The sequence below is a fragment of the Pogoniulus pusillus genome, chromosome 15 (assembly GCF_015220805.1).
Source record: "Pogoniulus pusillus isolate bPogPus1 chromosome 15, bPogPus1.pri, whole genome shotgun sequence".
Taxonomy (NCBI): domain Eukaryota; kingdom Metazoa; phylum Chordata; class Aves; order Piciformes; family Lybiidae; genus Pogoniulus; species Pogoniulus pusillus.
Genome location: NC_087278.1, coordinates 12,431,778 through 12,454,933, shown reverse-complemented (window position 1 = coordinate 12,454,933; position 23,156 = coordinate 12,431,778). Strand labels below are relative to the sequence as shown.

Sequence of the window (23,156 nt, the reverse complement as noted above, 5' to 3'; positions counted from 1 at the left end):
TTGGTGTGCTTCCTGTGACTGTGAAGTCGTCATGGTAACTTCCAGAATATATGCTTGTAGGTAAAAGAAATAAGCAGGTTTTTGAAAACAGTAAGAAATGGTTGGCAGCATGGAATGGTTGTATTTGTAGATGAAGTTTTCAGTCACAGAAGCAGTAAACCAAAATTTTGAAAACATTGAGAAGTGTAGCTAGTGTTGTACAGTGATGTGTTATCTGGGAACGGAGATAGAAGTTGTTCATGAAAACAAAGTGTATCTGGGGAGAGTATATTGTAATGATGTCCTTCAAAGCTGGAGCTCTCATTTCTTGCCTTTTGTAAAGCAAGAATAAAGTGTTATATGATAAGATTTGAAATGTAGAGAGGAGATGCATGGTTATAACAATCAGCTTCTCTTTTATCTGCTGCCTTTGAAGTGTGCACTGGTCATGTCATTCTTGCTTGTGACGCGGCATGCTGTGCTGCAGAAAGATAGCTGCACTTCAGCAGAGGAATCTGATGCGGCTCATGTACAGATTCCTTACATTGTCTTTCATACAACAAGAGCATTAAAATACATTTTAAAAAGTAACACAGAAGAAATTTATATCAGGATTGCTGGAGAGAGCAAGTTAGTACTATTTGTTACCAAGCATCTAAAATGGTCAGTTCTTTTTTGATGTCCTTATGATACACCTTTCTGACAGGTAATATTTTCACCTAATTTATGAAACTAACAATTCTGTGACATCTTCTAGTAAGTGTGCTTACCTTACAGATTTGGATTTCTGTACATCTTTTTAGGTTTTGGTCTACCAAAGAGAGTCTCCAGTCCCAAATACTACGTGTGAGCCTAGCAAAAGTTCTGTTCCATTTGGTGGAACAGTTCTATAGTTACAGGCTCCACACGGAGCTTGTTGTTTACTCCTTTAGGAGAGAATTTATTTTTCTGGTTTGTCCTTCGTTTACTTTTTACTTTCTAATAATGTGTGTTCATAGGCATATTGAAGAAGCAGGTAAGGCTCAGTGGTACTGACATGCAAAATATTTCTTTTCTGTTGAATAGGTGGCTACTTCATTGTTAAAGGTGTAGAGAAAGTCATTCTTATTCAAGAGCAGTTATCCAAAAATAGAATCATTGTGGAAGCTGATAGAAAAGGCACAGTTGGTGCTTCTGTTACCAGGTATGGTAAATGCCTGCATTTACATGAAGCAGATTTAGCTCAAAGCTTTAGAAGTTTAATGTTATAATTGAAGTGATTTTCTTCCTAGTATGGGAAAAAAACTGTGGAGATTCATTGCTCCTCTGTTGCTACTGTAATTTTGTACACCAAAAAGGTAATCAATCCCAAATTAGTACAGTATCCCTACAAAAATGGGAACTGCTCAGATGTGTCTGGATCTCATGAATATGAAAGCTTTTAAAGGCATTTGAGAAGGAAACTAAGTTTGAGCACTACACAGATTGTTGAAAACAGCAAGGAGGTTTAAATTTGTCCTGTCCTTCTTGACTTGAGTTTTACTTACATTTTGTTTACCTTTTTTGTTATTAAACTGCATGCTGATATAATATGGTACTATGACATGCCACTGTTCAGTGTGAGAGCTGTTTTCTCTTCTCCAGAGGCCTCTCACACAGCTCTGCTAGCTTCTTTACTGTTCTACAGTAAGGCTAGATGAGGTTAAACACACAATACAAAGTACTGTTAACTCATCACTGTTGTTGCTGCAGGACTTGTGCAGTACTTGTCCTTGTGCAGGACTTGTTTGACCTGGCTGGTTATGTCCAAGTCAATGATGAAAGCATACAAAGGTGGTTTTGAAAAGTACAGGCTTCTACTTGACCTTCCTCATCACAGGTGGTAATACCCTGTTACCTTATAGTTAAAGGGTGATGTCTGGCTGTTTTCATGTATTTTTCAAGAAGGGAGAAAGTAATTCTGCTGAAAAATTACTCAAGCTTGATATGTTTTATACAGAAGACTGCAGGAGCATAAATGCAGACTTTCTGTTGGACGTAATCTGTTGGTTTTAATTTCAGTTCTACTCATGAGAAGAAGAGCAGGACAAATATGGTTGTAAAACAAGGAAGATTCTACCTGAGGCACAACACGCTGTCAGAAGATATTCCTATTGCTATCATATTTAAGGTAGTGTAACAGTTGATTTGGAGGGGCAGAATGTTTTAAGCTCCTCTGTGCTGTAGCTCAGAAATGAAGATCAGCAGCTCCCAGAAATGAGTTTGTACAGAGAGACTTGACAGGGCTTAGAGAACCCACATTTGTTTTTACCCCTGGAAAGTCATTGTCTCTCTTACCCACACCTCCAACTTGTGGTCTGCTGTGTAGCTCAGCACCCTTTGTTTCAGATCCAGGAACATGACTTCCAGTCATCAGCTCATTATCTGTGATTTCCATTCATAACTGTAAACAAATCTGATAGCTTCTGGGAAAGTGTTAGAACTCTTAGACCTGTTCCTAAATCCCCTGAAATTATTATCATGGTTTACATTTCCGCGTGGTTTACCCCCTGCTCCTGTGAATGAGCTCTGCCTCAGTCAGACTGTGGAATCCCTGCCCGATTCAGGAATATTCACCAGTATCTTCAGTGCAGTGAATGCCAAATCAGACAGTGCATCTTTGAACTCCAGTGAGACTGACAAAGGGCTGTAGGAGACATCCTCCTCTGATTCTGGGCAAGAATTGAGTGTTTGCCCTACCAGCTGAGCTTGTGATAGTGTCATGCTTTGTCCATCATTACCTGTGAAACTGCCAGAGCTGCTTTCTGTGACCCTCTGCCTCTCCGCTAACGGTGCGCACAACTGAATGTGTGATGTTGACTACTCCCTACCTGCACAACAAGACCAGATGCAGGCCAGTAGCCCATGTGCTGTGGTATCAAGTGCGTGGGCTACCACCAATAAGGGTGATGGGTGGATTCATGCTGTCCTGCAGTTGGAGAAGACAGCAGGGCATGACATGGCCTTAGACTAGAACTAGTCCTCCCAACAGGTGGTAGTTTTTTCCTGTCCTGTAGGCTTTGCTGCTACCTGTAGGTTTGCAGCCTGGTACAGTGTATGTGCAGAAGGAGACCAGGCAGCAGTCTTGGAGACACTGTTTATAGAGAAGGTGGCTTAGGGCACAAAAATGCCTCTGCATCTAGCAACCAATAGAAATTATTTTATTGGTTAAGATGGGGAACTCGGAGAACTAAATTGCCAGGAGAGGGCAGCACTTGCCCACAGCATTGGAGTAGTTTTTGGCAGCAGTGCTGTTTCTGTGGTGCAGGCAACTAAAGACTGCTGTATCACCACAGCTTTTTGGCTGATGGAGAGTTTAAAGAATCATTTTTCCTGGAGGGAGTGCTTTGGGTTTGGTACTAGAAAATGGTTTAATAGTTGGATTGTCTCGAGAAACAGATGTCAGTTATCTCTGGTTAAGCTATTCACTTCAAGTAGTTGGAGGAAGTAATCTGGTTTTATTGACCAATGTTAAAGGAGATTGAGAAGTTACTTGCGGACAGAAACGCACATGGAAGTGTCAGGATTAAGTTCACAACTTTTATGTTGGAGGAAAGTGTTAATGTTAATATGGCTCTTAATTCGTTTTCTGGGCTACCTAACAGCTGGAGTCCGCCTCCGCCTACAGACTTTTATTACATTTTGTCACCCCCTGCTGGTGCAGCTCAATACCTGCTCACAGAAGAGTAACTGCTCTGGGATATTAAGTCTGAGGAGCTGGTTGTTGGCGGTATTTTTAAGCAGCATTGCGCTATTTGTTCACTTTTCAACAATGCTTGCTATGATTATCCTCCTGCCTATGTGTATCTGTTATATTCTAGATAATGTTGCGTAATTTTTCATTTCTTTATTGACTAAGGGCTTACAGTTGTTAGAAGCCCTTGGCAGCAGTGCTTTGCAGAGATATGTATTAAAAAATTAAGTACATCTGTTTAACTGTTCTGTGCATTCTGTCCTTGAGTGGCATTTAGCTGAACTCATGAGTGGTCATTTTCCTTGAGTTTCCTTTAACAATGTACAAAATTCAGGGATCTTTTGTCCAGTTTTGACCCTAAACAGAGCATCTGCCTCACAGTTTGTCTTTATCTGTAGTCTCTTCTAACTGGAAGCCTGAATGACCTTGTTCTGCTGCTTTGCTCTTCTGCCGTATAAACCTGTAAGGGCTTTTGTCATTGGCATGTTTGGAGATGTAACAGTGTTGTACTGAACACGTGTAAGTGATGGTTTTGTGAAGTACAGCATATTGACCACAGCTATATGAAATCTGATAGGCTACGAAAGGCACAGTCCTGGCATTGTTTTAGGACAGACTTGAAGTGTCTTCTCTGCAGGTAAGGGGAAATCAGTGCTTTGTTGCTTAAACACTTTTCCCCTGGCCTTTCTTCTTGAAAGTGACAGAAGCATTTGTGCAGCCCCTGTATATGTAAATGCTGGTCTTGGTTTGAAATAGTGATACACATTGGACAGTTTTGTCCATGTGTATTTCTTGAGGTTTTTAAAGAGCTTATATGTTATATGCTAACAGCCTTATATTGAAAACAGACACAATGAACTTACTTGATGCTCTCCGTGTAACACTGCTTAAGTAGTTAATATATCATGCAATCTAAATGGTATTTTGAATGGTATTTAGTTGTGAGTTGACTTGCAACTGCAAGAGACCTTTGTTTTAGCTTCATGCACAGATCATAGGGCTGTGTCATTTTTAATATGCCAGGATATGAGGTACAAGTGCTCTACCTGGGTAGCAGGTCAAATTTAATTTTTTACTAACTTGTGTCAGTCTTGTAGTGGTTAAAATGTAGCTCCAGAAGAGCAGCTGAATGGTGGTCTTACTAGAGCTGCAGAATTATGGGTTCCCATGGCTGCAGTTTCATAGCTCGTATCCTTTGAATTATGAAAGCTCCAGACCAATTCTGTCTGTGATGTCAACCCTGAACTTCCCTGACATCTTTTTAATCCAGTCATCTGCCTGTCTCCGTTCTGTAATTTAGCCTGATGGACTGCAGAACTGCATTCTAGGGAGGTGCCATGGAAACGCCTAGACATCATCATTAAGACACAAGCTGCGGGAGGAAGAACTGGGCTCACACTCTCATGTAGAGCCTCTCATACATGTGTATGTGTGCACACATACATCCATACACACAAGTTTTTGGCAGTAGGAACCTCCCTAGTCCTAGGAAACAGTTGACCCCAACTGGACCATTTTCTCCCACTTGAACTCAGGGTGATTTGAATATTCCTAACATTTGCTTTGACTTGTCTGTCTTATCTCTATTTATTACTAGCTTTCCAGCCATGCTTTTCAGCAGCCTGCTACTGTCCCCTTCCTCACACTTCCAGTTGCTATTCATAAGTTACCTCCTTCCCCTCTGCCTCCCTGTAAAATAACCCTTTTGTGACATTGCCTTCCAGTAAAAATAAACAGGACATCTCATCTCCTGCTTTGCTTTTGTGCTGACTTGTTTTCCCACAGCTTTGTTGATCACAGGCAGTTTAAGCGTAGGACCCATTCCTATTTTGCGTGTTCTCAGTGTTTCTGTAACAAGAGCAACAACCCAGGAATACTTTGTTCTGGACTACTTGTTCAGTTTAATTGGATTTTTTTTTGGAAGAAGCGCAATTTTAGGGCTGAATTAACTAAAAAGGATGTTTTAAGATTCAGTTTCATCTGATATCAGCATGGGCCTCTTGATCTTCCCCTTAGTGTTGCATGTAGGTGTACTGGTGTGTGCAGCTGTGCCTGTGATTGTTGAGAGTACAGAGGAGAATAAGTGGGTTTGCTTTTAGGCTACCGTGTCAGCACAGCTTTTTCAGTCATTTGGTAAGGTTTTTAGTCATTACTCAAAGATTATTTTTTCTCAGTCTGCACTTATCTAACAGTGCAACGTATACTCTTTGGGGGCAAATTCTGCCTTTCCCACATACTCAAAATTCTCAAGTGAGTTTGCTATTACAAACTTCAACTGGAAAATCTACATGGGCATAATGAAGTGTGCTGTTATCTTGTTGTCAGACTGTTGATCAGAGAATTCATCAAGTAAGAAGGAATCATCAGCTCTCTTTAATTTACTGTGACTTTCTATTTTTCAATGGACAAAAGACCATAGGAAAACTGCAGGTTGACTTTCCCCCCACACACACTTATTTTATTCACTTTTTGCTTGACTCTTAAGGTCTGGATGCCATCCTAAAATTAGCCTGGTGAACAGAAATAGGGGATATCTTATCAGCTGGCATTTGATATGCTTTAGATAAAGGTGTTCCTGGTACATATGCCCAAAGTGCCACAAAGATTCCTTTAATAAAATTTTGTTCTACCGCAGGCTGAGTGCAATAATTGTATGAATCTAGTTGTAGTTCCTGAAATGGTTTGCTGGTCAGCTATTATGTCCTAGACACATGGAAAATGACTGACCACTGTGAAGCTTTCGTACTTTTGTAGCCTTCATTATGCATCTGACTTTCAGGTCATGAGGGGTTTTGTTAACTTCTCTGCTGAGGTTTTTTTAACTACTGTGTGACCTTATTTAGAAGGCTAAGCAAGCCTAATAGTATTTGAAAACCAGAGATCTGAACTGCAATAGTAACATCATGTGGGCAAATTATGGTTCTAAGAAGAGCCTTCAGATCAGAGAGGTCACTACTTAGTGGCAACAAATATGCTGAAATACTCTTGGTGAAGGAACTCTGTTGTGATGTGGCACTGTAGTCTGTCTGCAGTGGTGTAACTCTAATCTGCGCTTTGCACTTAAACAGGAAAGCTCTCATACTGTTATGGGTGCGTACAACTTTTGCACTGCTTTTCATTTCTGATAAACCACAAGATGAAGAGACAGCATTTCAAGTTAAAGGGTCTTCAACCAAGCACTTTGTTGTTGTTGTTGCAAAAGAAAGAATAAGTGAAAGAAAAAAGCTGGGTAGTTCACAATTAGAGCAACAATTCTGCGAGAGAATAGTGTTAGCTAGGTGTTAAGCACAGTGACACCCAATGAAGGCAATAAGAAGGGAAGGTATTTGTGTGTTTTTGAGAAAAAACATGAGGTTTTGGGATGCTGCCAGGTTTTAATGAGAACCAGAATACCAGGGTCTACATAGGGCCATTATTTACAATGGCCTTTGTGGCAGGCAGTTTGATGAACAATATGAACGCAAACGCAACTTCCTCACAAAGTTCTGAGAAACATATTAGGACTCAACCAGAAGAGGGTTAGTGAGATTATTCCATTTCTTGATATGGCAGAGCTCCAGGCAAATGTGTGAAGGGGAGAGCTTTAGCACCATCTGGAATCCACAAAGGCCTTCGCTGCTGGCTGCCACCTTGAAACACTTACCGACAGAGAGATTTCCCTAAATCTGTTAAGCGCTTTCTTAGTTTATTAAGCTTTTTCCGCAGTATAAAGTCGAACAAGGTGTCCAAGGATCAGTGAAACAATAGAATGTCTTTCAAGTGGAATTGTGTAGTGAAGTCATCTTCTAAATGCAGCAAGCTGCCAAAGAGGTAAATTGTAAACGTTGCTCCAATGGAACGTGCTGTATCACAGTCAACTGAGTTGGTGAAATGGACTGTGGTAAGTGGCCATGTGTAATCTTTTAAGAAATGTTACCTTTATGTATTGAAGACTCAGGCTTGGTCTTTGTTGTTATACATGTAAAGTTGTTATTACGTGGTTTGGTGAGGGATTTTCTTCAGGAGAAAAATGAAAAAATTTAACTCCTCTCAGCGGAGAGAAAACAGACTCCAAAAAGTGTGTGTGTGTGTGTTCCTGCTGCTTATCAAGATTTCCATTAACATTCTTCCGTAGCTGGAATACGTGCTGCCAGTGCCAGATGGCACAGTTTCTTAGAGAAGAACTAGCTCTTGCTTAGTAGTAATGCGGGCAAACAATACCAAATTAGCATAAGCAAATGTCAGTGAGTTAACATAAAGCCTGTGCTATTTCTGTCTTTTCTTCTTTTCCTAGGCCATGGGTGTTGAAAGTGACCAAGAGATTGTGCAAATGATTGGCACAGAAGAACATGTGATGGCTGCTTTTGCTCCTAGTCTGGAAGAGTGCCAAAAAGCTCAGATTTTTACACAGATGCAGGTGTGTCTTTTCACGTGGCCAGAGGCTAGGAAAATCTAGAGTTGGTGTGTATTGATCACTTTGCTGTGTCAGCAATTGATGTACACATTTGGGTTTTCAGGGTTGTTTTAAGATGAGAGTTTTTATAGGAATAGAAGTTGTGAAAAGTGAGCCTATGTTGTTGTTGCCTCAACGAAAAAAACCCAAGGTCAAGATATCACAGTATCACCAAGGTTGGAAGAGACCTCATAGATCATCAAGTCCAACCTTTTACCACAGAGCTCAAGGCTAGACCATGGCACCAAGTGCCACGTCCAATCCTGCCTTGAACAGCTCCAGGGACGGCGACTGCACCACCTCCCCGGGCAGCCCATTCCAGTGTCCAGTGACTCTCTCAGCGAAGAACTTTCTCCTCACCTCGAGCCTAAATTTCCCCCGGTGTAGCTTGAGGCTGTGTCCTCTTGTTCTGGTGCTGGCTGCCTGAGAGAAGAGAGCAACCTCCTCCTGGCCACAGCCTCCCCTCAGGTAGTTGTAGACAGCAATAAGGTCTCCCCTGAGCCTCCTCTTCTCCAGGCTAAACAATCCCAGCTCCCTCAGCCTCTCCTTGTAGGGCTGTGCTCAAGGCCTCTCACCAGCCTCATCGCCCTTCTCTGGACACACTCAAGCATCTCAATGTCCCTCCTAAACTGGGGGGCCCAGAACTGAACACAGTACTCAAGGTGTGGTCTAATGATTTATTTTCAGAAGCCCAGGGTTACATTTTCATGCATGTGACAAGTAGTGATGACTGTAAGATGCAGCTTTGTGTGGAAGACCATTCCCATTTTTTAATATGGAATTTCACAGGAGCCCCATTGATGTGGACATGACCATTTCATCATGAGCAATATTCTACAATTCAAATATGTTGTATATAGACACCCTCCATCCTAGCTAAAGACTTGCCAGAGTTCTATTGGGCTCACGTCCACTTTCTAAAGTAGCAGAACACAGACCATTCTACTGCACTTTCATCATGTACATATCAGTCTGCTAGAAGAAGCTTTTGAAGATTAGTTTTCAATAAAGTATACAATGAAATAGAAAAGAATCTTTCCACAGATGATGTTGAAAGTTGCAGAAGGAACATCTCTCTGGTTTGCATCTTTTGGGACTTTTCAGGCTTAGAGGTAACGTGAAGGCCTCTTAATCCAGAGTCAGAAGGGTGAAATGGTGGTGCTGGAGAAATACAGAGAAATGTGTAGAATCTAGGAATAAATCCAGATAAAGAGAAATACATAAGTTACTCTGTTCAAGAAATGTCAAATGAAATGAGAAGAAAGTGGGCTACTGGGGGAAGAAAGTAACTGATGGGAAGGAGAGTGTCATTTAGTGGAGAGCGTAATTCTTTGGCATAGAGAGCATGGCTTCATTTCCAGACAGGAACTTCCTGTGTGGACTTGGATGGTCTCATCCGATCTTGAATTCATCAGATTCCTTTTCTTGCACAACTGGTAAGAGAGTAAGGATCCATTAGTCACTGCTAGATATTCTTGGAAACAGATGCAAAAGCCACACAGTAGCATTTGTGCCTATTAAAAACTAAGTGCCACCTCACAATTTAGTATATGAGTGAGGGTTAGGAAGTATACAAAAGACCTGGAGGTGAACACTAAAATTAAACAAACTCAATGTATTTGTAATTTATATAATCTTGTCTCCTATATCACTGCAAACCCCTTTTATTATTGTAGTAGTTGTGCTCTTTCAGCACTTCCCACTCCAAATGTTATCAACATATGATAAAGTCATAGACTCAATTAGAGTCAATTGTGTACATTTTTGGTAATTATTTTTGTTTATTGCCATCACACATTTTTGGTAATTTGCTCTTTGCTTGGAGTTTGTATCATCTGTGATTATAGGATTGCACTGACTGAGGAATCCATACAGATTGCCTTGAGTAGTGTATATTTGTATAGGTTACGGATCTGATACTAAGATAATTGCCTCCCTTTGACAGGCATTGAAGTACATTGGAAACAAAGTGCGAAGGCAACGGATGTGGGGAGGCCCAAAGAAAACGAAGATGGAAGAAGCACGAGAGTTGCTAGCATCAACTATTTTGACCCACGTTCTTGTATGTACTGTTGCTTAAAAAAAAAGAGTTAGTTTGTGTGGTTACTTACAGTGTGAGCTTTGTTCGTAGGGAAAGATGTCTTTGGTTGCTTTGTAGCTGAGATAAAGTAAATCAACCTCAAAGGGGAAGATTTGGATTGAGTCAAAATCTTTATGAATGCTGTGCCATTGAAGTACATATCATCCTATGCATTTTTTCTGCAAAGCCAGGCATTATCAACTCTAAGTTCAGGACCTTATTCTCATGACTTATAACTTTCAGATTTGTTTTCATTTATTAGCTGTTTCTGTGTCACTAACATATATTACTTACATAATTTTTTTGAGAGGATAAAGTGTGCAAATCCCTTTTATAACTCCTCAGCCCGGATCTGTTGATCTAAATGGTTATATTCGAATAAGATCTAAGGAGCTGATCCTGAGACATCAGTAAGTGGTGAGGGGTTTTGTGTTTGTTTTTTTTTCTTTTGTTTACAGGTAAAAGAATTCAATTTTCGTGCCAAGTGCATATACACAGCAGTGATGGTGCGCAGAGTGATTTTGGCTCAAGGAGAAAACAAAGTAGATGATCGAGACTACTATGGAAATAAACGTTTGGAGTTGGCAGGGCAGGTGAGTTTTTACTTTAGAGTGTAGTGCTCTTTTGGGATTTTGTTAGTGTCTGCCTTAAAAGATGTTTGTTAGTGTCTGCCTTAAAAGATGCAGAACAGGAAACATCCCTGTTGTCTTGAGTGAAGTGGTGTTCCTCTCATTTTGTATTTTTTACTTTTTTGTGTTGACTAATATGTATACTTTCCTGATTGAGACTAATGAATTATCCTCACCTCTGTGTCACTCCTTTATACCAGATAAAAGGACAGACCAGGGTAAATATGGCATCAGTTCTAGATCCATCATAACACTGTCAGTGCCAAAAAGTCAGGAGTAAGATCCATTTTCTAGTATCCTATTCCAAGCACCTAGGTAAAGGAATAAACTTAGGTGCCTTAGTGTCAGGTCCAGGCTGTCCCACTATGGAGAACTCAGCTTGTGTAGCAGCTCCCAGAATAGCCACTCAAACCTCTTGTGATTTGGAGAAGCCTGTAAGATCGCTTGTTTCCAGCTGCCTTTCTGGCTTCTGGAGTAGCATAAATTAACAAACAGACTAAGTGGTCTAAACTTAATGAGCACCTAGTGAAAGTGCATTGCATGGACTTTTTTGCTTGTAGAATTTTAACGCTGGAGGTAGAAGCAGCAACAAATGGTTCTGAAGACAAGAAAGGTTTGAAATGTCTGATTGGCAACTGTTCTTTTGCAGTCAGGGGGGGCAGTTTTTGACCAAACTGTGCTCTCCTAATATGATGGCGATTTTCCTATCAGGTGAAGGAAATACTTGCCATATTATTTGATTAACCAATTCAGATTAGGAATGGGCTTCTTTGCTGTTCTCTAGATTGGAGTTTTGGCAGTCAGTATCATCTTTGGTTATTGATCGTGCATTAGATATTCAGACAAGTACACGTAATACACCAGGTTGGAGAAATTGCATCTCTGCTGCCCACATCCTTTGTACTGGGATTTCTGTTGTGGTGCAATCACACAGAATCACAGAATTAACCAGGTTGGAAAAGATCTCTAGGATCATCGAGTCCAACTTATCACCCAACCCTTCCAGTTGGCTAAACCACGGCACTAAGTGCCTCATCCAGCCTCCTTTTAAACACCCCTGGGGATGATGGCTCCATGAATTGGTTGTGGCAATTAATCAGGCAGGAATTACAAAATACATAGTAATTTTTATTTCTGGAAAGCCCTGCCTGCAACTCTATACAAATTAATTAATTTTGGGATTCTAATTAGTGTGGGAAAATCTTCACAAGGATGCTTATTGGCAATGTAGTAACTTAGGAAAATCAGGAAAATTGGAAAAGGTCTGGCCACAAAAATGGCTTTGCCCCACTTACAAATAAAAGGCAGCCCGGAGCCCTAGGGAATGTTTGTGCTGCTCAAGGCAGTGGAGTAGGAATTTCGAGATGGTTCCTTGGCTCCTTTGCAGCAGTGTCTGGAACTGTAAATTGTAATCCAGTAGTGGATCAACGTGACGCAGAATCCAGCGCGAGTGAACCCGCCCAAGTCCAAAATGACTGTATACATGGCTTCCACAGGCAAAGATCCTGGGGCGACGCGGGGCAAAGCTGGGCTGCTCCACGGTGTTCCCGCGACCAGCGGTGGTTTGTGGCAGAGGCAGATCTCTGCAGCAGGAGGTCAGGATGTGGCGGTCTGAAAGCAGGGACCGTGCGCTTTCTTGTCACCGTTCTTCCAGACACTCCTCAAGATGCCCCTCAGGGTCCAACTAGACAGTGTGTCCAGTTGCCATATATATATGCTGGGGCAACTTGCTCTTCCCCATTCAGGCCCACAGGAGTGGGCGTTTGAACTTTGTGCCTACTTCTTTCCACATTCCAAACCCCTGGAGCCGGAGCTGGAGCCAGGGGAGGAAAACAGTTTTGTGCCTCATTCAAACCTCTTGTGGGGCAGGGACTTGGATATGCCCTGCCACACTCCACCACCAGCCTGGGCAGCCCATTCCAATGGGCAGTCACTCTGTCTGTGAAGAACTTCTTCCTGATGTCCAGCCTAAATCTGCCCTGGTGCAGTTTGAGACTGTGTCCTCTTGTTCTGTCACTGGGTGTCTAAGAGACTAACCCCCGCCTGGCTATGACCTCCTTTTACATAGTTGTAGACAGCAATGAGGTCTTCCCTGAGCCTTCTCTTCTCCAGACTAAACAACCCCAGCTCCCTCAGCCGCTCCTCACAGAGCTGTGCTCCAGTCTCCTCACCAGCCTTGTTGCCCTTTTCTGGACATGTTCAAGCACCTCAACAGCTTGCTTAAATTGAGGGGCCCAGAACTGGACACAGTACTCAAGGTATGGCCTAACCAGTGCCAAATGCAGGGGCAGAGTGACTTCCCTGGTCCTGCTGGACATATTATTCCTGATTCAGGCCAGGATGCCATTGGCTCTCTTGGCCTCCTGGGCACACTGCTGGCTTATGTTCAATCGCTTGTCAATCAGTACCCCCAGGTCTCTGTCTGCCTGGCTGCTTTCCAGCCACTCTGTCCCTAGCCTGTAGCACTGCATGGGGTTGTTGTGGCCAAAGCACTTGGCCTTGTTAAAACTCAGGTAATGATTTATTCCTCTTTTGTTTACATCTAGTGGGAATTCTTATCTTGTACTTCTTAAGATAGGTGCTTGAGTTTTACAGTCCTATTCTCCTTCCTACTCTGCCCTGCCCTCCATCCACTCCTGTAAACAGAGCACACAGTCATTTCAGAGTAAAAAAGTATTTTGCTTCCTAGTTTCCTGAAGAAACTAGGATGACATTCTGGAACATACTCCGAGCACAAATGTAAGGGAGAAAGTTTCTTAACTTGTTAGAATAGAAAAATTCCTTTTGAAAAATTAATATAGTGAATTAATATACTGAGTTCTGTGCTGATGGCAGAACATAGTTCTGTAGTGTAGGAAGCAACTAGAGGACATTAGTGCAATATGGTGATGTGACAGATACTTTTAAGCTCTGATGGATTTATTTGGCTTCTGCTGTAATGTTGTTGCTGTAGCTCAGTATAGCTACGATCAATGAAATTAGTTGTTACTTTCTAATTGAATTGTTATTTAATTGTGTTGAAGGAGTAGTTAGTTTTTTTTCGGAGGCAGAAAGTAGAGCTGGTAGAAAGTTTTCTACAAGCTGTAAGAAAAAGGCCTCTGCTCCCAAAGATGTTAACAACCAAAGTCATTTTAAATTAACCAGGAAGAGGCTTTAAACGTTGAGGATCATCATAACAAAGCCAATGCGTATCTTTTCTGCATCAAGGAGAACTATGCAGGGAGGATTGTAACACTTGATTAAGAGTAGTTCTGGCTCCCTTGTGATATTTTAGAAGCTTATTTCGAGCTGAACCCTTGAAAAATCTCTCTGCCACATTATCAATGCAATACTGATTTTACTGAATTACAGACTAAAAAATAAAAAGTAAGACATTTTTGTCAATTTCTGAACATTTTGAGCTAAAGTTTGTGTGGATAAAATGAATGATGCTTGTTTTTTTGGGTTTTGATGCTTTTTTAACTTTTTTTTGTCTGTGCTGGTGTATTCCTGCAATAAAAATCCTGATTATTTAAATGTTGAATAAATTAAAAAAAAAAAGGAAGGGGGAAAAAAAAAGATTGCCATGTGTGAGAGGAAAAACATAGTAGTCTAAACAATGTAAGGACATAAAAGACATTGTGTTTATAAAAATGTCTGAAAACAATAGCTGCTAATTTCACAGCCCATGGGACAAGAGAGTACGAAATGTGCTTTAGCCTTAGATAACAGAGTTGTATCCACTAGCCAAGCTGGTTTACAGAGCTTTCTCTTAGTCTTTCTGCCACTAGAGACTGGGTAGGCCAGGTGCCAGCTGAGGTGTTAGCAAAACCTACCGATTTCAGGCTTAATCTTTTCACCTACCTTTTCTCTTTGCTTAATGTGTTCATTATTTGCTAAGCATTACTCTGTTCTTTGTCCTCGTCTCCTTTTTTTTTCTTTTGGTTTCTAATGCAGCTTGCTTTGTATGAGCGAGATATGGAACAGCACCAAAATCCGGCACCCTGGAAAGCAAGGGATTTCTACCCCCTGACAAAAGAATACCGCCTTGACTTCAGAGATTGCCTAATCCCAGCTGTTCTGATAATATAATTAAGGCTGCCTAATGTCTTTAATTTTGCAACCGGTTTGTGTGAAAGAGAGAATTTGGCACTCTAAAGGCTTAAACGCTAAATAGCAATCTCAAGGCGCCTAATTAGAATTCTCTGACATTAAGCTAATTGGTGAAACTGTATTTCAGCAGCTTAACTTCTTTATTAATTTTTCTTAGGATTTTCAATGAAAATCAATTGATGAGCTGTCAGGTTTGTTTTTTCGTAACTATAATTTACTCTTTGGTGAAGAAGTGTCTGAAGCAGGCTGAAAGGCCCTGGACTAACCAGGAAATCCATTGAATATTATCACTCGCATTCCATTCTTTTTCTTTAATCTCTTGCTCTTGACCTAAATAATGTGGTTATTGTAAGATTCTGCTTTGCCAGATAGTCAGAGCAAGCTCTTGCAGACTGAGAATCTGAGTGAAGTTAGCAAAGTAGGATGCTTTTCAGAGTGGCAAATAAGAGCAACTTGGTGTGTAACTTATTTTATTAGTTAAGAGGAAGGATGATGTGTCTTAGTGATCCCTATGGTATGTGGAAATAGGAGATCTTTTTCAATTTTATGATTATGAAATGAAACAAACATTTTATAAGTGAGTTTAAAAAAAATATATGTTTAAGGCCCAGTCAAGTCTGTTGAGATCAAATATATGTAATGATGGGTTTCAAGAGTTCAGTTCTTACTTGGCAAGACTATCAGACAGTTAAAATTTATCTTAATTCTGCACATACAGAAATTAAATAGCACATCTGACTCCAGAATATCTTGGCTTGTGGTGGCTGAATACCTAACCCCGTTCAGTCCTACAATGCTTTGTATACTGGGAGCTGCTATTTCTGGCAACGGTGGCTGCTGCATTTTCAGTTCTCCAACATTTGAAGCTGCAGCAAAGTAGAGTCCCAGGACAGGATAAACAGGCTTGGGAATTTATACTCCTTGCTTACAAAGCTAAGAATTGTGAACACTTAAAATGTATCATGTAATGCAGATTCTAGTGTCTAGGAAGCTAATGTAGTGCCTCCAAGAAGAAGATGAGGGAACTGCAGAAGCAAACTGCAGATTGGAGAGAAAAAAGAAACAAATATAAAACTGTGGTAGATTTTTATGGCTATTTCAGGAGCTAGAAGTAATTAGTTCACAGGGAAAAATGGCTTAAATTGAAGAACTTTTGAAGGGTTGTATTGGTGTGTTTTTTGGGAGGTGTGATGGTTTGGGTGTTCCCTGTCCCCCACCCTTTGGAAATCACCCAGACTAGATTCAGCCAGCGCTGGAAATTGAATGAAGCTTATTATTTACAGCTCAGCAGAATATACAAGCAGATGTTTACAGTGTATACAGTTATATACAGACATATACAAAGTAAAAGGTAACACAGAAACACAGCAGCCCTCCCTGAAACCTGAGTCCCCAGGAGGGGCTCTCAACCACCCTTCCACCTTTCCCCCTACCCCTCTGAACCTTACCCCAGTCGCAAGGAAGAATGGAGGTTCGGCCAGGGGGTTAGGAAGCAAAGTGGATTAATTAAAGAAATGGCAGAGAGGCTAGAGAGAGAGGGAATGCAGCTCCAAGCTCCCCAGCAGAAGTGAGTTACCTGTGTTTTGGTTCTTATTCTTATATCTCTCAGCAAGCCTATGAGGGAAGTATCAGGATAAAAGAGTATCTGGGTGAGGAAACTGAGATATGTCTTGGTAGCTGTTAAGAGCAGAGGTTGCTCCTGGGCCTGCCCAAAATTCTCTTTTACTTCTGCTTGTCCAGAAACAATGGCAAATGCACCTTTTGTGCTTCAGTCTGATCTTGCAAGTTGTGCAATGCTTCCAGAATCTGTGCTGCTGTGTTGCTTCCCCTAAGGACACCTGGGTGTCTATTTAAGTAGCTCTTGGGAAGAGCCACACTAAACAGCTTTTTTCAGGAATAGTATGGCCAGTAGGACGAGGGAGGTTATTTTTCCCCTGTACTCAGCACTGGTTAGGCCACACCTTGAGTACTGTGTCCAGTTCTGGGCCCCTCAATTCAAGAGAGATGTTGAGGTACTGGAGCATGTCCAGAGAAGGGTGTCAAAGATGGTGAAAGGCTTGAAACACAAACCCTATGAGGAGGGGCTGAGGGAGCTGGGGTTGTTTAGCCTGGAGAAGAGGAGGCTCAGGGCTGACCTCATTGCTGTCTACAACTACCTGAAGGGAGGTTGTAGCCAGGTGGGGGTTGGTCTCTTCTCCCGGGCAACCAGCAGCAGAACAAGGGTACACAGTCTCAAATTGTGCCGTGGGAGGTCTAGGCTGGATGTTAGGAGGAAGTTCTTCACAGAGAGTGATTGGCATTGTAATGGGCTGCCCAGGGCGGTAGTGGAATCACCATCCCTAGAGGTGTTCAAAAAAAGACTTCGGACCATGGTCTAGTTGACTGGCTAGGGCTGGGTGCTAGGTGGGACTGGATGATCTTGGAGGTCTCTTCCAACCTGGTTGATTCTATGATTCTATAAAGTGAACCACAAAGGGATAAATGCAGAGGAACAGGCCTATCCTACTTAACTTGTTGTCTATTATGAGATAATCTCTCTGATGCTGCACTTGAACAAGGCAAAAAACTTCTGAGAAAATACAGTTTGAGAGACAGGATAGTTTTTAACTGAAAAGTAGCATAAAGGCAGAAATTTTAGACATGTGTTTCCTTCTACTTGTCCTGCCCCCTTCCAAATCCCACCCCCACGCAAGACTTCACATACCTAGAGAAGTATAGCTTTCCCCTTAATCAACTTTTTTTGTACTTTCAGCTTCTTTCTCTTCTATTTGAAGATTTGTTCAAAAAATTTAACTCTGAGCTGAAAAAGATTGCTGACCAGGTAATCCCCAAGCAGCGTGCAGCTCAGTTTGATGTAGTGAAGCACATGCGTCAAGACCAAATCACCAATGGCATGGTCAATGCCATCTCCACTGTAAGTATTGTTTTGTTCTCCACCACAGTGAGTGATGGAAATGGGTCAGTTTTGTTCTGATGGCTCTTCTGTTTTTAGTCATAAAAGCAAATCTTTATTAGCATTCTTTATAGATGAAAATTGCAAAACTCTGTCATGGGCAGGGCTTTTGGAATTCACTGAAGAGCCATTAATCATCAGACCACTCTTTTTCACCATTTATCTCAAAGTAATGTCTTTCTATTGTGAAGGAGTGGTAGAAACAAGCAAAATTAAAATAGCAATCATATTTGTATTTGTCCAATTTGCTCTCTTCTATGTGCTTCATGATTTTTTTTTTTTTTATTATCTGGATCTAGCCAGGGACAGCTTACATCCTATGTCCAAAGGGTAGTTCAAAACCAGCAGAAAAATGGTGTGAGCAGAAGACCCCTGAGAGGGGTGGGGGAAGGCAAATACCAATTCCAGACTTGAATTTTGATCTTTTCAAGGCCAGTGCCTTTTTATTTATGTGAAGTTACTAGTATAAGCAGATATGCAGCACTGAAATTGATGCTACTCTACTAACAATACCAAAGTATTCTCACTGCAAGAAAGACATTGAAATCCTGGAGCAGACCCAGAGAAGGGCATTGAAGATGATAAAGGGTCTGGAGAGCAGGTTTTGTGAGGAGTGGTTGAAGGAACTGGGGTTGTTTAGTCTGGAGAAATGGAGGCTGAGAGGAGACTTCTCATTCTCAACAGTGACCTGAAGGGAGGTTGTAGTGAAGTGGGTGTTGGTCTGTCCTTTCCCTAGTAACGAGTGATAGGACTGAAAGTAGCATCAAGTTGCACCAGAGGAGGTTTAGATTGGATATTCACAGGATCACAAGATGTCAGGCATTGGAAGTGACTCAAAGAGACCATCAAGTCCAACCCCCATGCCAGAGCAGGACCATACAATCAAGCTCAAGTCACAGAGGAATGCATCCAGACAGGCCTTGAAAGTCTCCAGAGAAGCAGACTCCACAGCTGCTCTGGGGCGTCTGTTCCAGGGCTCTGTGACCTTTACAGCAAAGAAGTTCCCTCTTGTGTTGAGGTGAAACCTCTTGTGCTGCAGCTTGCATCCATTGCTTCTTGACTTGTCGCAGGGAGCAAGTGAGCAGAGCCTGTCCCCCCACCTCCTGACACCCAGCCCTCGGATATTTATACACATTTATTAAATCCCCTCTCAGTCTTCTCTTCTCCAGACTAAAAAGCCCCAGGTGCCTCAGCCTCTCCTCATAAGGCAGTGCTTCAATCCCCTCCACTGGACCTTCTCCAGTAGATCCGTGTCCCTCTTAAAGTGGGGAGCCCAAAACTGAATGAAAACTCAAGACAAGGTCTCACCAGGGCAGAGGGGGAGAGGAACCTCCCTTGATCTGCTGAACACACTCTTCCTAATACACCTCAGGGTCCCATTGGCCTTCTCGGCCACAAGGGCACATTGCTGCATTCACAGCTCCTTCTCCACAGGGCTGCTCTCCAACAGATCACCTCTCAGCCTGTACTGGGGCAGTTTATTATTCCTCCCCAGATACAGGACTCATCTGGTTTCTCTGTGCCCAGCTCTCCAGTCTGCCCAGGTCTCTCTGGGCCTTCAGCTGTATCAGCCAAGCCTCCCAGCTTGGTGTCATCAGCAAACTTGCTGAGCAGACACTCTGTGCCCTCATCAGTGTCATTGATGAAGATGTTGAACAGGACTGGCCCCAGCACTGATCCCTGAGGGACACCACTGGTCACAGCTCTCCAGCTGGACTTGGCACCATTGATCACCATCCTCTGAACTCTATCTTGCAACCAGATCCTAACCCACCTCACTGCTCTTCCATCCCACACTTCCTGAGCTTACTCACTAGGATGTCATGGGAGACATGAAACTTTTTCACTGGAAAAGGCTGCCAGGAGAGGTGGTTGCATCGTCATCCCTGGAAGTATTTAAAAGATGTGATGTTAAGGGACATGGTTTAGCACCATACTTGGTAGAGTTAGATAATTATTGGACTTGATCTTAAAAGTCTTTTCCACATAAAAAGATTCTGTGATTCTGTTTATCATGGAAACTGCTACATGCTGCATTGTTGCAGAAGAAGAAACCCTTTAAATATTTGTCATGGTTAGATTTTAGCCAGTGTCTGCCTTCTGCTACAATGGATATTTTTGTTCATGCCAGCAAACAAGAACAAAATACAGTTACTGACTTATTTCTTACCTCACACATCAGCAAGAGCAATTTGTGAGATGGTCTCTGAAATCTAGCTACTAGCTTGCAAATTACTTTGAAATCTGTAATTTTTTAGGAAATTAGATTAGTCTTGTTAAAAGTTGTGCAACTTAATTTTTAGTCTTTGGAGCTCTTGAGAGGGCTTTTCAGCCTGCCACAAAACAGAGATTTTTCTTCAGTTCTTGCAAACAAAATTAACTCCATGAATTGCATCCAAATCCACCAATGGTCTGTTACTTACAGACTGTTAAAGCTTATCATTATTTAATTTTATGAGTGACCCAAATGTAGTTAAATCTCTACAGTGTATGTAACCAAAGCAATTGACAGATTTGTTTCTCTCAATGCTGGTGCTTTCTTCTAGCCAGTGCCAGTTTTCCCGTTTGGACTGACAGAGATAAATCTGCAAACTATTCAGTACACAGTGTAAAGTCTTCTGTCTTCCACTATCTTTGGACTTTTTTTTTCTACCACCACATAAGCAGTTAAACACCATCTGCTCTTAAGCATTGAAAATAATTTCTCAGGAACAATGCCCAGTGCATACTATTCAAGAGATTAAGCAAATACCATAAAAATCATTCTTGGAAATGACAATCTCCAATCTCACCAGAATGCTTCAATGATAGTCTGAAAGAGCATGAAATAACTCAGCAAATTCATAATTACACCAGTAGAATGCAAAAGAATGTGTAGTACTGCTGCACTGGCTGTGCAGTGGCTTTCAGCAATATTTGCTAAAGGTCTTACTTTTACCCTGGAAAATACCTGAAGGGCAGGGTGAGTTAGGCAGTAATGACACAGTCTCCATAGACTTTTCAGTAGCTGCAGAATCATCTGAAGCCACTGAGGCAGTAACTTCTAGTTCACAGAAATTTTAAGTAAGGTATTCTCTCCAATTGGGTTGTTCTCACAACAGCCATTTTGGGGTCATTTTGGTTTGGTGGTGTTTTTTTTTTCACAGCTTTTGAAGGAGCCAGTCTATCACTTCCAAAGCACAAAGGATTTTTCATATTATTTCTTCAGACAGTGTTTTGTCTCCTCTTCCTTGCAGTTTTTGAGATTTCTCAGTCTTTGGGGCAGCAAAGAATAAACCACATACTAATTTAGACTACAAATGCAATCATTTCTAGCTGGAGGAAAAACAACTTATTTGATGTATTCTTCCATTTATATTCGGATAACTCCCAGTCCTTAATTAAATGGCCAGTGAGTGAATCCTTCCTGAGAAGGCTGAGCAAGTGGACAGGATTCTTCTGACTGACCTACCTTTCAGCATTATGTCTTCTCAATTTCTCTAATGGGGAAAACAAGGAAATTCTGAAGACTAGTTGATAGTTTCTCAATCATTTGGTTGAGTGGTGATATCTTGGTGTTCATCACAAAATTAGATGGTGCTGTTAATGTATAAAAGCCAAGGAAATCACTCTCTGAAAGTTTCTGTGTAGTACTGCAAGTGAGCTTCAAAGTATTTGTTAGCATTAATGATCTGAGTCTATCAAAAAAGGCTACAGGAATTAGCAGAAGACAATCCCTGGGAAAGTGTTAACCTTTGAGATCTTCATTGCTTCTGGACTGACCAATAACACAGTTGCTAAAGACTAGTAACTGAGACAGAAACTTTAATCTGCTGACTCAGGTGGTGGGAAACATATGGAGTAGATATCATGAAGGCAAAAACTGTAGCAATGAATTTCAAGATCATGCAGTAGAAATTATTAAACCTGCTTGGCATAGAAATATAGTTCTGTTCTAGAACATTCCCTGAACTCTATTTTTCTAATTAAAACTACAAGTGATACCGCCTTTCACAAGCCTGAAATATGAAATGTCTGACATGCACATAGATCTGGCATTCTGTATTTGATGTAATCCTACCTGAGAGGTTGGATAGACCTAGCTGTCACCACTACCACCCCTCTATCTTCACTGATGGGAAAAGACACATCAGTGAATCTCTTTCCTATGGATTCTAAAAACAAAACCCTTCAAGAAAGTACAGATGACTTTGGTGTCAAGACTTCTCCAGGGTAAATGTCTCTGTTTCCTACCAAAAATAATAACTTGCAAAAAAAGCAGAACTGCAGTTCTGCACTTTGCTCAAAATACCTTTTCTTTATTTATTTTGTAAATACTTGGAAAAAAAGCTGAAAAGGCAGAACAGAACAGAAAGTAATTTCATTTAACTGTATTTAAGTGTTGATTTACCTGTGAGAGACAGATGATGAATCTATGTATGATTTGCTTAGTCATAGCAAAAGTATCTTCTCATCTGAAAGAGCCATTCTTTTGTTTGAACTCTTTAGTATTTAGAACTAAACTTTTTAAGTTTAGGTATAAAGTACACTGATGTTCATTTTATTTTACAGGGAAATTGGTCTCTGAAAAGATTCAAAATGGACCGCCAAGGTGTGACACAGGTGTTGTCTCGCCTGTCCTATATCTCTGCTCTGGGAATGATGACTAGGATCTCGTCTCAGTTTGAGAAGACAAGGAAAGTAAGCGGTCCTCGGTCACTCCAACCATCTCAGTGGGGGATGCTCTGCCCATCGGACACTCCTGAAGGAGAGGTGAGCATCTCCTAAATTGATTTCAGTATTTTTTTTGTCCCGGGGAATGGAGACAGTGTTTATTTTGAAGCAGGTGAGGGAGGAGAAATTCTGATTAAGAGGTCTCTGGAAAGATAAATTAGTTTCAGCCTGGTAACACAACTTGTATATCTTTTGCCATCTCATCTGTTACATTCTGGTCCTTACTGTGCTGCTGTTTTTTCTCCTGCCTGAGTCATCTGGCTAGAAACTGTTGAGGAATAATTTGACTGTGAGAAAATATATGAAAAAGCCTTTAACTTGAGGAAGAAAATCACCTTTTTGTGCTTTAAAGAAACCCTCCAGCGATTTCAACCAAATGATTGATGCTGACACTCTCCTTTTTTTGTCCTGAATAGAAAGTACTGAATAAACTCTGAACTTACTGGTGTAAATGTGTAGTCAACTGAAATAGAATTGCACTGATGTATATTTTTATTTTTAAGATATGGAATTTTGTGTTAGAAGATACAGAATATCAGGCAGATAGATAAATAGACTAATTTTGT

The 23,156-nt window shown here is 41.3% G+C and overlaps 1 protein-coding gene across 1 annotated transcript in view; it reads left to right on the top strand.

Moving 5' to 3' along the window:
• Window positions 1-23,156, top strand: part of POLR3B (RNA polymerase III subunit B) — an 81,932-nt gene that overhangs the window by 7,449 nt on the left and 51,327 nt on the right. The window contains exons 8-14 of the mRNA XM_064155399.1: window positions 1,045-1,162; window positions 2,020-2,128; window positions 7,965-8,087; window positions 10,069-10,185; window positions 10,662-10,796; window positions 17,677-17,838; window positions 22,429-22,629. Of these exons, the coding sequence (XP_064011469.1) occupies window positions 1,045-1,162; window positions 2,020-2,128; window positions 7,965-8,087; window positions 10,069-10,185; window positions 10,662-10,796; window positions 17,677-17,838; window positions 22,429-22,629 (965 nt within the window). The remainder of the gene's footprint in view (window positions 1-1,044; window positions 1,163-2,019; window positions 2,129-7,964; window positions 8,088-10,068; window positions 10,186-10,661; window positions 10,797-17,676; window positions 17,839-22,428; window positions 22,630-23,156) is intronic.